This window comes from Aythya ferina (genome assembly GCF_964211825.1).
Source record: "Aythya ferina genome assembly, chromosome: 9".
Taxonomy (NCBI): domain Eukaryota; kingdom Metazoa; phylum Chordata; class Aves; order Anseriformes; family Anatidae; genus Aythya; species Aythya ferina.
Genome location: NC_140305.1, coordinates 27,597,074 through 27,609,058, shown reverse-complemented (window position 1 = coordinate 27,609,058; position 11,985 = coordinate 27,597,074). Strand labels below are relative to the sequence as shown.

Genomic DNA, 11,985 nt, shown 5'->3' with positions numbered 1-11,985 from the left:
CGAGTTGTCAGAGGTGTGTTGGAGCTGTGTAGGACTGCTGGGCCCACGGCCGTCGGGGTGCTCGGGGACACAGCCGCGAGGTCTCCCTTCCCGGCCATTAGAGGTGCCTGCGACCCACACAGCCAGGGAATAAGGAGCCGGGTGGCTGTGTTGGAGCAGCAGCGCTCGGAGAAGGAGCCTGGAGTGGCTGTGAGAGGTGGAGATGGCAGGATAATGAGAACGGCAACAATAGCTGCAGGAGGCATGAAAGAGGGCTTGCCAGCCCAGGCATGGGAGCAGACTTACTGCTCAGGGTGCTCCTGTCCTGATCTGCTTCAAACCTGTCACGAGAGAGTCCAAAAAGAGAGACTTCCAACACTTAGCTTGAACTCCTGACACTTCTTTGTCATTACTATGTTTTCACATATTCCCAAAATAAAATGAAATAGAATAATGGCATCAAGAAAGCTAAAAATGCCTGGATTTCATAATGCAGCAGCACTAAGCTGAATAACTTAGTTTCCATTTCCATGAGTGCTATTTTTGAGGCCCTTCCTTTCCTGGGTTAGGCCCTTTGGACAACAGTGTGTGGGAAGGAGCCTGCGGGGGGGCCTGCTCCCAGGGGCCCTGCTTCTGTCACCATCAACTAATTTAGAACTTATCAGGAAAGAAAATGTGGGCACAAAACAAAGCAAAGCTGGTGGATAAAAGCTCAGAAGGGCTTTGTTGTGTAATTTTTGCTACCAGCAACAAGAGTTCACCTGCTCCTTTTAAACTGCTGTTGTTGCTCCCTCCAATCCATAGACAATACACTAGATTTTCGCCTATCATATTATTATTATTCTCTGATTTTTTAACCTTAGCTTTTACAATTTTGTTTCAGATCGGTTTTAAAATCTTCTTTCTGGTGTTTCATACACAGTGAGAAAGTTTGGCATCTGAAAATGTCTTCTGATTTTAGAACTCCTATAATTTTAATGTTGATAAAATTTATTTTAACCACATAAATGACCTGATCCAAATACCATATAAAAATGTCAAGAAACAATTTTGCCTACACTTAAGCGGGTTTATAAAGAGATACCAAAAGGGAAACTTGACTGAAAATCCAATATTATCATATTTTCTGACATCTGCTAAACATTAGCAGATGATGTTTACCATTGCCATGATTTGCCAGCGATGCAATTACAGGTATTTGCTAAATAACGTTTGCCTCCCTCTGTTCCAGAGTTGGTACCGGTGCCTGTCGTACCCCTCAGACACGGGCACCCCCGACAGGCAGAGCAGAGCTGAAACTGGCCCTGGGGTAAGAGGTGAGGACCTGTGCCAAAGCTGCCTCCGGCGTAAACCAGAGCCAGTTCTCGCAGCAGAGCCAGGGTGGGAGGCGCAGGGGCTCGGCTGCATGGAGAAATTCGGTCCCAGTGCAGCAGCAGCATGGATGTAGGGGTGCACAGGGCTCTGGGGAGCCGAGCAGGGCTGGAAGGAGGCAGCAGGCACCCAAAGGGACCCTGATCCCCCCCCCCGGGCTGCCCCTGCAGTGGGGACACCTGCCTCGTGCACTTCACTGCAGCACCTCAGAGCGAGCGCCACGTTCATTCCCCTCGGCACATGAGGTAGCAAGTACTTAATTGAAATACTTAATTTTGCGATCTTCACTGTTTCCTGCCTGTTTGTCTTACGGCCATTTGAGGAAACTGCGTAATGCGAGCGTTAACGCACTATTAAACCTCAGTAGAATTGTCTCTCTTGGCTGGTAGCTGAACAAAAGACCTTTTCTTTTGAGAATAGTGATTTCAATTTAAAATGGCAATACAGAAAGCAGGCAAGATGCTCCCTGCTGTAATTAGAACAAGTTCCCCAGCATACTGTTATCTTTAGACTCCGGAAGTGTAGCCGTTCAACTAGGACTTGTAAGTCACTTCCATTAACTCTATTTATTGCCGGGCTGTATCGCACGGCTATCGCAGCGGCAGGGCTGATCGGAAACCGTTTGCATTTTCTGAAACACAGAAGGCATTCCGGCACGGCAGTTCAGTGGTTTTTTTTGGTTCATAATTTTAAGAAGGTTTAGTTGATTTATAATGTTACTAAAGGCAAAGAGGGAGAAGAAAAGCCATATAATTCATCTGTGTGGGAACATATGAGAGTCGTACTGGGTGTCTGTTGGGCCTTACAGATAAAGCACTCTGATTACAGATAAAGCACTCTGATTTCTCTTGCTTTCCTTTCATGACATACCCTTTATTGATTATAAAATTACAATCTATCTATAATCCAACCATAAATATGAAATTATAATCCTTCATGCTCAACACTGTGTCGTTCTGTCTTCCAAAGTTCACCCACTGTTGGGACTCTGCAGCTCCTTGGGGCTTACGTTCTGCTGTGTGCATCTCTCGCTAATTAGCCCGTGAACAGCTTTTGTTTTCAAGACAGCAAAATGTCAGTTCAGATATTAAAAATGCACACAGGCGCACTCTCCTCTCACTGGGGCGGGGGAGAGGAGCTTCTGAGCCTGAGCAGCACGCGCTGGGGTGCGTCTCCTCCAGGACCCTGCGACCGCAGGATTTTGTCACCCCCCGGTAGGGGACCGAGCCTCCACGAGCAGCAGTAAGGATGGTGACTTCTTATCCACAGGGACAGCGAGCACGGAGGGCAGCGCAGCAGAGAAGCAGAGATGTTGTTGGCAAAAGCACCAGCTGAGCTTCGGGAACGGCTTCTGCTGGCAGTTTCTGTGAGCGGGGCGGCAGCTCAGCTAAGGCTCGCTTTCAGCCAGCAGTGCATGTCATATCTGCAGCAGACATGCCTGAAAATCCTTATCAGCTCTTCAACTGCCATTTCCCAGGTTTCCTTTCCAAGGCAGGGCACACAAAGGCAGCTCAGGCTTGCAGGGCTGAGCAGGGCCCGTGGCTGTGCCAGGGCTCGGCTGGAGCTGCAGCAGTGCGGGGTCGGGGTCTGTGCCACCCGCTGCCCCTGCCCCAGCTTCTCGGGGCACCTGGCTCGTGTGCTGCATCCAGCTGGCTGCTGCCCTGCTCTGCTCAGGCGAGCTGGGGCTGGAACTGCAACAGAGCACAGAAACCCACCGTGACACCCCGTCGGGGTGGGAAAGGGAGTGCTAGGCACCTCTTATGGGAGATTTTACAAGCCTCTGCGAAGTGAACCTGCAAAATCCGTGACTCCAGAACTGATTAGGGTTTGAAGTGGTTCAGAGATGCACACACACGGGGTTTTCAGACAGGTGCCTGGCCCACGTTGCCCAGTGTGAAGGAGTGTGATGTGGTGGGCCAGGAGAGGCGCCGGGCTGCCCACAGCACATGGGTCTTGCTGGCGGTGCTGTGCCAGGGCACGGAGGGACAGCCACCACCCGCAGCGGGCACTGTGCTGCAGCCCCGCTGCTCCTGCTGCACCGTGCTCACCCTGCGCTCACCGCACCCACTGTGCACGGGCAGGGCTCCACTCCGGTGCCTGCTACCACGGTCAGAACTGCTTTTGTCTTCAGTGCTACGGGTATTTCTGTCCTGTACACCACTTCCTTGCCAGCCTCCAGCCTTCTGCCTCAGTGGCTAATGGCCACAAGTTCCTGTAGGAGGGTAGCAGGAATTGCTCACACTCAGCACAAAAGCAACTTTCCCCGTACCTATCTGCTCACCCCTAAATGTTCCAAATCCGTTCACTCACAAGTTCAGGCCATACCTGGGCATTTTCAGCATGCGAAGCTAGAGCTGGCAGGAAACAGGAGATGGTGGAAATAGCCATTGCTGACAGTCTGTTTTCTATGTATTTTAAAGTATTTTTAGACAGACAAGGATGAGCTTCCCTTTTTTTGTACGAAGATGCGTTTGCCCGAATCCTTCAAGCCAAAATTTCCCCAGCTCTCAGCTGTGTGCAGGCGGCTGCTCAGAAGTACAGCAGGTAAGGGGAGACATTAACACGGAGACAAAAAATAACGCCTGGCAAGAACATCACGCACCCGGGCGGTATGGGGGGCTAGGGACTAGGGGCAGCTCAGCCTTCGGGCAGCGCCTGCCGTGGCTGCGGGGCACACACAGTGTGTGGGGCAGCCTGGGCACCGCTTGGCCCCTGCCGAGGCAGCAAGGGGGGGCTGAATCTCGGGGATCTGGATCTCGGGGATGGTGGGGGCTTCCTCTCCAGGCAGGGCAAGCAGGGGCTGGCAGCCCCCCAGTGCCTGTCCCCCCCTGCCCCACACGGGGGGATGTACCTGTGTGTGTCCGCACGCACATTCACCTCCGCCACAAGCAGGCGTTGCAGTGATCTATGGATCTCAGCCCGAGGCTGGTTCGGGTCCATTTTTCTTCCTGGCACACTGAAATACTGAAATCTGTGCCTAAGTTTTGCTAACCAAAACCAACAGGTAGCAACAGCTGGATTTATGTCCAGCCCGTTCCCTTCGCACACCCACACACTGCTATAGTTCAGCATTAATTGGGCTGACTGGGAATTTCCATTTGCTCGCTAGCGTGCTTTCTTCTCTCGTTAGGGATACATCATCCCTTTGAGTTAAATCAGCTGTTAAAAGAACAAAACATTCAGTTTAATGGAAATCAGTGGTATAAAATCCTAGATTTTGCAGAAAGTGCGTTAAGAGGCAAAGCTGGAAGGAATTCAGCTTCAGCTATACCAGCTAGAAACCTATTCAGCTACAAAAGCATATGCTGGAGTTATGGAGGAAAAGGTGCTAATGTAACATGTTTTATGGTTGTGCTCCAAAATAAGAACAGATTAGTGATACAAGCAGGAAGACGCTAATTTGCTGGCTGCAGATGAAGTCATGTAACAGTATGGCTGCTAAAAAATATGCCTTTTTCTTTACTCACTTAAGAGCTTGGACCTTTAACTGTTGAAGCACTGCAGTCAGGATGTGCACACTTAGCAGTACGTGAGATTTCCGCTCCCAGCACTGCCAGGCTCTGAAGGGAGGTGCCGAGACATGGGCTGGGGATGAAGCAGGAGGGACAGTGGCTGCTCATGGACCTCTGGTGGCACAGGGCAGTGGCAGTGTCCTCGGCAGGTCCGTGGTGCCGAGGAGCAGCGGAGGAGGGAGCCTCACCGCCCTGTGCTTGCCTCCCACTGCCCCCCATCAGGAGTGGGACTGGCCCCCGGCTGGCAGAAGAGAGGCAAAGTAACGAAGGCAGAGCTACCAGGTGGGGTGGGCAACGCTCAGCAAAGAGCCAGATATCAAGCCTCTGCATTAACTGGGGTGCATAAAGGGAAAAGGGAAGCCTGGATGAAGCAGGAGCAATAAAGGAGACAAGAATGCCAGGGATTTAAAAAATGTGCAGAGAAGGGAAACGTCTCTTCCCACTGTTCTGAGCAAGGACAAGTGTTCTGGAAAGATGCTGCTGCTGGTGGCATGTGGCAGCACCTGGCCAGCTGCTGGCACAGGTTCCTAACCAGGAGAAGCCGGAGCCATGCGTGGGCACCCTGAGGGTGCTGCCAGAAGCCGCAGGGCAGGCGGCAGCCCGATGCACGTGAGCAGCACCCTTGCATCGCTGTAGCTCCCGCCCTGAAAAATGAGGGGGCACTCAAGAAAAAGTTAGAGGGATGAGGCCGGTCTCTTGGAAAATCCTGCCCTGGCATAGAAAAGACACTGCAGATTCTCAGACCAGACTGTGAATGTAAGCTTGGAGTCTTCAGTAATGGATGAACTGAGCTGTAGCCGAGTGATGTGAAGCATCATGACTGTTGGAGATTCCCTTTGACCTTCAGGTTATTCATATCCTTCCTTAACATGCCTACCAGCCCTACAGGAACATCACACCAGCAGAGGTGCCACTTCCACACAGCCGTGACTTTGTGCTGGAGCTGGATACCTGGCGTCGGTGGCACCACTGCCCTGGGTGCCTGGGCAGACTGGGACACATGAGCACACGCTGCTGAGCACCCCCGCGCTGGTGACTTCGTGCTTCTCAGGGTCTCGTGTAAACGCCCCACGGCCCCTTTCACAGCTCTGCTCACAAGCCTAATCCAAGAGAAGGCAGAAAGGCCCCATGAGAACAAACGCCAGGCTCCTTGGGGCACACCAGCACAGGCACAGGGTCCGGCAGCGTAGCGGGCAGGCACCAGCAGCTGCCCCTGCCCCGGTTCGCATCGGGCAGCGCTCGGGCACTGACCTCTGGGCTCCGCCGCTTGGCTTTCCGGCGCTGCTCAGCTCACAGCAGCAAGCAGGCTGCAGATCGTGGTGCGTGTTTACTGATGCTATCAGTGCTGCTTCAGCATGACTCAAAATGTTCTCAAGACAGAATTCGAGAGCTGCCAAAAGAAGTGAGGCGTTAGCAATGGGCCTGACAAAATCGCTAATGAAATAACAATTGCAAAGCGAAAGATAAACTGAAGGACCTCTTGTGTGCTAATAACATTGCTTTGTTTGTTCCATTTTAATTTTTAACACGATAATCCAAGTCCTTTATTCAAATAAACTCTGGTTTTGGCCATGCAGCTGATTCTCCGGGGAGCAAGATGATGTTTTTATAAATGAGCACTGTGGGCTTGACCCTGTTATACTGTGCTCCTTGCATGTCTGCTCTGTGGGCTGGGCGCTTTCTCTTGTGGCAATGCTGTGGCTGAGGAGTAATTTTTGTTAGCACTTTAAAATCCTAGAGGGCACCACTGAACAGTTTAGCAATTTTTTATTTTTTTTATTTTTTACAATCCATTCTTTACAGGTGCTGCTGTGCTTGTCTCGGTCCCTCCCTAGCCTTCCTTTCTCTCCATATTCAATTGTATTAAAACTAAAGTAATTCTTCACAGTAAATGTGCAGCCGGTGGATGAGTACCAAAAGAAAAAAATGAATGTATAAGAAGAAAAGGTCTTATTATTACAAAATCTAAGAAGTTGCTTCAAAGCTGTAGTCTGCGTAACTTGGCCCCGAGTAAATGCCAACTTGGCGACTCCATCTGCAGCCCCTTACATATTCCTACAGGGGCACAATGCGCAGCTGATTTCCCAATTAAGCTCTCTCGACAAAGTAGTTTTATCATTCAGGCAGCCTCAAAAGTTTGAGAGAGGAATACATATTCATGAGGCACCAGCAGCCCTCCGTCTCCGGCGCAGCTTTCAGCTGGGAGCAGCCCCGGGCTCGGTGCGCCGGAGCCAGCAGGTTGCCACCGGCCGGGCCCCCCCGGGGGCTCCAGGGAGCCGCTGCCCCCCGCAGCACCGAGCACCGGGGGCTCGCCGGGGCCGGGCCCACCCGCGATCGTGTCCCGCGTGGGTGGGCGGCGGGAGGGGTGCCGTGGGGACGTCTGTCTGTCCCGGGGGGGCGTCTGTCTGTCCCGGGGGGGGGTCCGTCTGCCCGGGGGGAGGGTCCCCGGGCGGCCCCGGCCCCGGCAGGGCGAGGGCGGGGAGCGGCCCCGAGCGCCGCCCGGCTGCGGGCGAGGGCGGTGCGGGGGGCGGGCGGCGCGCCCCTGGGCAGAGCCGGCGCCGGGAGCCGGCCCCCCCCCGGCCCCCGCCCGCCCCCGCCCGCGGCCGGCGCGGAGCCTCCCGCGGCACCGGGGCTGCGGCCGCGCTCCCCGCGGCGGAGCCAGGCAGGGGCCGTCCCGCGGTTCCCGGCCGCCCACCCGCCAGCAGCCCCGGCCCCGACACGGGACCGGCCCGGCCATGGCAGCCGCGGGCGGGACGCCGCGCCCCGGCCGAGAGCGGAGCCGAGCGGGAGGCAGGTGGGGGCGCCGGGGGGCCGCGGGGGGCGGCGGGGGGCGAGGGCGGCGGCGGCTGCCCGGGGGCTGCGGGAGGGAGCGGAGCGGAGCGGGGCGGAGGGGCGCGGGCGGAGCGGCGGTGCCCCCGTCCCCGGTGCCCCCGGTGCCCCCCACCCGCGGCACCGCCGCCCGGAGCTGCGCCGCGTCCCGGGGCGGCCGCCGCCGCGCTCTCGGTGCGCGCTCCGAGCCTCCCGTCCCGTCCCGTCCCGTCCCGTCCCGTCCCGTCCCGTCCCGTCCAGCCTCGCCGTGTCGAGCCGAGCCGAGCCCATCCGATCCGAGCCGTGCCGTGCTGAGCCGTGCCGTGGCCGCGGCGGGCAGGGGGCGCCCCCCGGGAGGGGTTTGGAGCCCAGCGCCGAGCCCAGCGCCCAGCCGCACGCGTGGGCTCCCCCGCCGGGAGCGCTCGGAAGGCGGCCCGGCAGCCCGTGCATCCCGCCAGGCTCCCTTTGCGCTTGTGTCGCTGTCTTTCAGATGCGCCGCTGGCCCTGTAGAGACTTTGCTGCTTCACCTCAGGCTTATGTGACCCTGCTGGAAAGATCATGACCGAAGCCCTCATCTCTGCTGCTTTGAATGGAACTGAACCCAACCTGTTGTCCGGCAGCGGCTGGTCGGCGGGAAATGCCACCACCAAGTGCTCCCTGACCAAAACCGGCTTCCAGTTCTACTACCTGCCCACCGTCTACATTCTAGTCTTTATCACTGGATTTTTGGGAAACAGCGTGGCGATCTGGATGTTTGTCTTCCACATGAGGCCTTGGAGCGGCATCTCGGTTTACATGTTCAACCTGGCGTTGGCCGACTTCTTGTACGTCTTGACGCTGCCCGCCCTCATCTTTTACTACTTCAATAAAACCGACTGGATCTTCGGGGATATCATGTGCAAACTGCAGAGGTTCATTTTCCACGTGAACCTCTACGGCAGTATTTTGTTTCTAACATGCATCAGCGTGCACAGGTACACGGGCGTCGTGCACCCCCTGAAGTCGCTGGGGAGGCTGAAGAAGAAGAACGCTGTTTACATCAGCACCCTGGTCTGGGTCATCGTGGTGGCTGTGATTTCGCCGATACTCTTCTACTCGGGAACGGGGATAAGGAGAAATAAAACCATTACGTGCTACGACACCACGACCGATGATTACCTGAGAAGTTACTTCATCTACAGCATGTGCACCACGGTGTTCATGTTCTGCATCCCGTTCATAGTGATTCTTGGCTGTTACGGACTAATTGTGAAAGCTTTGATTTACAAAGATCTGGACAACTCTCCTCTCAGGAGAAAGTCAATTTACCTGGTTATTATTGTGTTGACAGTCTTTGCTGTGTCGTATCTTCCCTTCCACGTGATGAAGACCTTAAATCTAAGAGCCAGGGTGGATTTTCAGACTCCACAAATGTGTGCCTTCAACGATAAGGTTTATGCCACTTACCAAGTGACGAGGGGTCTGGCCAGCCTCAACAGCTGTGTAGACCCCATTCTTTATTTCCTGGCAGGTGACACCTTTCGAAGGCGGCTTTCCAGGGCAACCAGGAAATCATCCCGAAGAAGTGAACACAATGTGCAGTCCAAAAGTGAGGAAATGACTCTCAATATTTTATCAGAGTATAAGCAGAATGGAGATACAAGTTTGTGAATTAATGCGAAAGATTTGGGAACGGTTTGCAAAAATCCTCCACTTTGACAGAGTAGGACGCGATAGTGCTACAAGTGTGTGAGGAAAATTTATCAGTCTCTCAAACTCATTTTAGATAAAGCCTCTTTTTCTGATCTTAGAAAAAAAATTAACAAAGTAAGTGGAAGAACTTTAATCTTAATGGAGAATAACATGTCAAAATTCAGCTTTCCTTCTCCTTACAATGTTCTCGTTTCTTTCTGACTTGTGTCAGATAAAGTAAAATGAAGTAAATCCCCTAAAGGAAGAAAGCAATCAAAGTGCTTCTGTTTCAGTGACTTAGTCTCCCACACTCAAAGCGATCTTCATTAGCCTCCCTTTAAAAATAGGAAATAAAAGTAAGAAAGAGCAGCATCTTCTCTTCTGATGCTCAGTCCACATACTGAGCCTCGGTGCTGTCCTTTCACTCGCTTGCCATTGTAAACAAGTGTGTAAATCAAGGTCCTGGTGCGGCTGGCACACCTTTACGGTTTCATTATTTCTTCATCTACTTCTAGTGTTGATAATTATTTGGTAGTTTGGTAACGTTTATGATTCAGTCTTCGAATGCCAGCGTGTTACAAAAGATAGGCTTACCGATGTGTGTGCATGATTATGCTTTCAGTTCACGGCGGCTGCTCGTGGCAGACGCGGAACCCGCAGCAGACCGCCGCGCGGGCGGGTGGGTGGCTCCGGGAGCCGGTGCAGGCACCTGCCTCGCACCCGCGGGCAGCGGTGCGCTTCGTGAGCTGCTGCTGGTGCACGGTGTGCGCAGAGGGGCCGGCGGCCTGATCCTGCCTGGGCACTGCGTGCTGCAGCCCCTGCCCTTGGCCGCTCGTGGTTGCGGTCATCCTGCAGGTCTTTACGGGTAGAGCGCCAGAAACGTGTCTGCTGAGACTGGCCGTGCCTTGTAGAGGAGTGGAACTACATTACCTGAGTTACCTGCGGTTTCTTTTGGTGCGAGAATATTTCTGTTCCTGGCAATCTTTACAGAGAACATGAAAGTTGTTTCCCAAGAATATACCTATAAAAAACGATATATATATGGTTTATATTATATATATGTATAAATAATTGGGAGGGAATTAATTTTTTGGTATTGTGACAAATTACTGTATTAACAAGATGTTGCAATATACTACAGACTAAATCTACCCGTTTATTGTATATCTTCTCCAAATGTGGAATAGGTCATCTAAAATTAGTCAAGCTGAAATGTTGTGTAATACAAGAGCTAGTGATCAGAGCACAGATGAAACCTTACATGGGCAGTCATTCATTTCTCATATTTTTAAGAAATGTGTTTGAAAATATTGTGTGTTAAAAGCAGTATGAAGGCATGCTTTAAATGATAAATTTAGTGTACAAAATTAAGTTCTGTGTAATCCTAGGGGTGATTTAAGCAGATCCTCATTCCTCCAGTCTTCATAGTAAGAGTAAAATATTTATATTTTGCTTTCTGATTTTCAGTGGTTGGTAACAAACAGGAGTAGCCCTCGTTACTTTTTGACATCGTTGTAAAGCAGCTTCTGTTCAGACATACAGCTTCTTAATCTGCAAAGTCCCTATTTATTGAACTTATTTATTAGAAAACTAAATGTAAAGTATGTAAAGTGTGGTTCTCCGTGTTCATATTCAGAATTGGGCATTAATGGAAAATTTAACAGCATGTTTAAATCATTGTACTACTGTGTCTTCTAACAGAACATCTTTATAATAAACTCAATTCCACCCTGACTATTCACTCTTGATATATAACCTAGAGATAAATTAAACTACTAATATATAGCCTAGAGATAAATTAAACTACTGCTTAGGAAGCATAGCTTCTTGAAGCAATGTTAAGATCCCATTTAGCACTGTAAGATGAAAAATGGAGAGAGTGAAAAAATCCCAACCAAGGGTCAATTGCTAATTAATCCCTACTGACAAAACACTGTAGAATAGCACAGCCTATTTATATCACCAGAGAATGAGACTGGTTCAGAATAAATGACTTCTTCTATTATGTGATTATTTGAGACTTCATTCAGCCGAGGCACATCTTGTTTAGAATGGCAGATGAATTAAGCAGAGGGAGCACATTAAACTATGATATGCTCTGGATCTGCTTCTCTAGGTTTAAAATTGTATTCATGTCCCAGAGTTTTGTAGTCTCTTTTTTCTTTCAGTTAGGAAATAAAATGTTCCACCAAGTCATGTCCAAAAAAAGGTCCTAAATGCAGAGACGCAGCAGAACAAAAGCCTTGCACCCAGGCTGGTCCTTCTGTAGTTGCTCAAAGTCTTTTTGCAGTGTGCCTCTCTAATACAGCAAAGTTGGCTGGCTCTTAAGCTGTGTATAATTCAAGTGCAACCAAATTCTACAAGCCCAGGTACCCCAGGTTTGGCATGCTGCAGGAGAAACCCACCTGTCTGCACAGAGAGCCTGCTGGGGAGAATTCCCCCCGAGATGCAAACGGCAGCACCTTCCCCACAAACCTGGGTCTTGAGCTCCTGGAGTGGATTTTGTGCACTCATCCTGAAGCAGCTGTAAGATCTCTCTGCTTCATCTTGCCTCACTGAAGAGAACTCTGCAATTTGACCGGTGTGGTCACCCAGTTCGTTGCTGAGGTCTGTGCTGATATTTTATTTAACAGAGACCCTTTTT

The 11,985-nt window shown here is 51.7% G+C and overlaps 1 protein-coding gene across 2 annotated transcripts; it reads left to right on the top strand.

Moving 5' to 3' along the window:
• Window positions 1-7,457: 7,457 nt before the first annotated feature.
• P2RY1 (purinergic receptor P2Y1) lies at window positions 7,458-11,078 on the top strand. Of its 2 annotated transcripts, none has more exons than XM_084530236.1 (2): window positions 7,458-7,652; window positions 8,161-11,078. In XM_084530236.1, the coding sequence occupies exon 2, from the start codon at window positions 8,229-8,231 to the stop codon at window positions 9,318-9,320; it is 1,092 nt and encodes a 363-aa protein (XP_084386362.1). In that variant the 5' UTR covers window positions 7,458-7,652; window positions 8,161-8,228; the 3' UTR covers window positions 9,321-11,078. The 2 variants fall into 2 exon arrangements, with proteins under 2 accessions (XP_084386362.1, XP_084386361.1); XM_084530235.1 differs by having other exon boundaries at window positions 7,458-7,656.
• The last annotated feature ends 907 nt before the right edge of the window (window positions 11,079-11,985 follow it).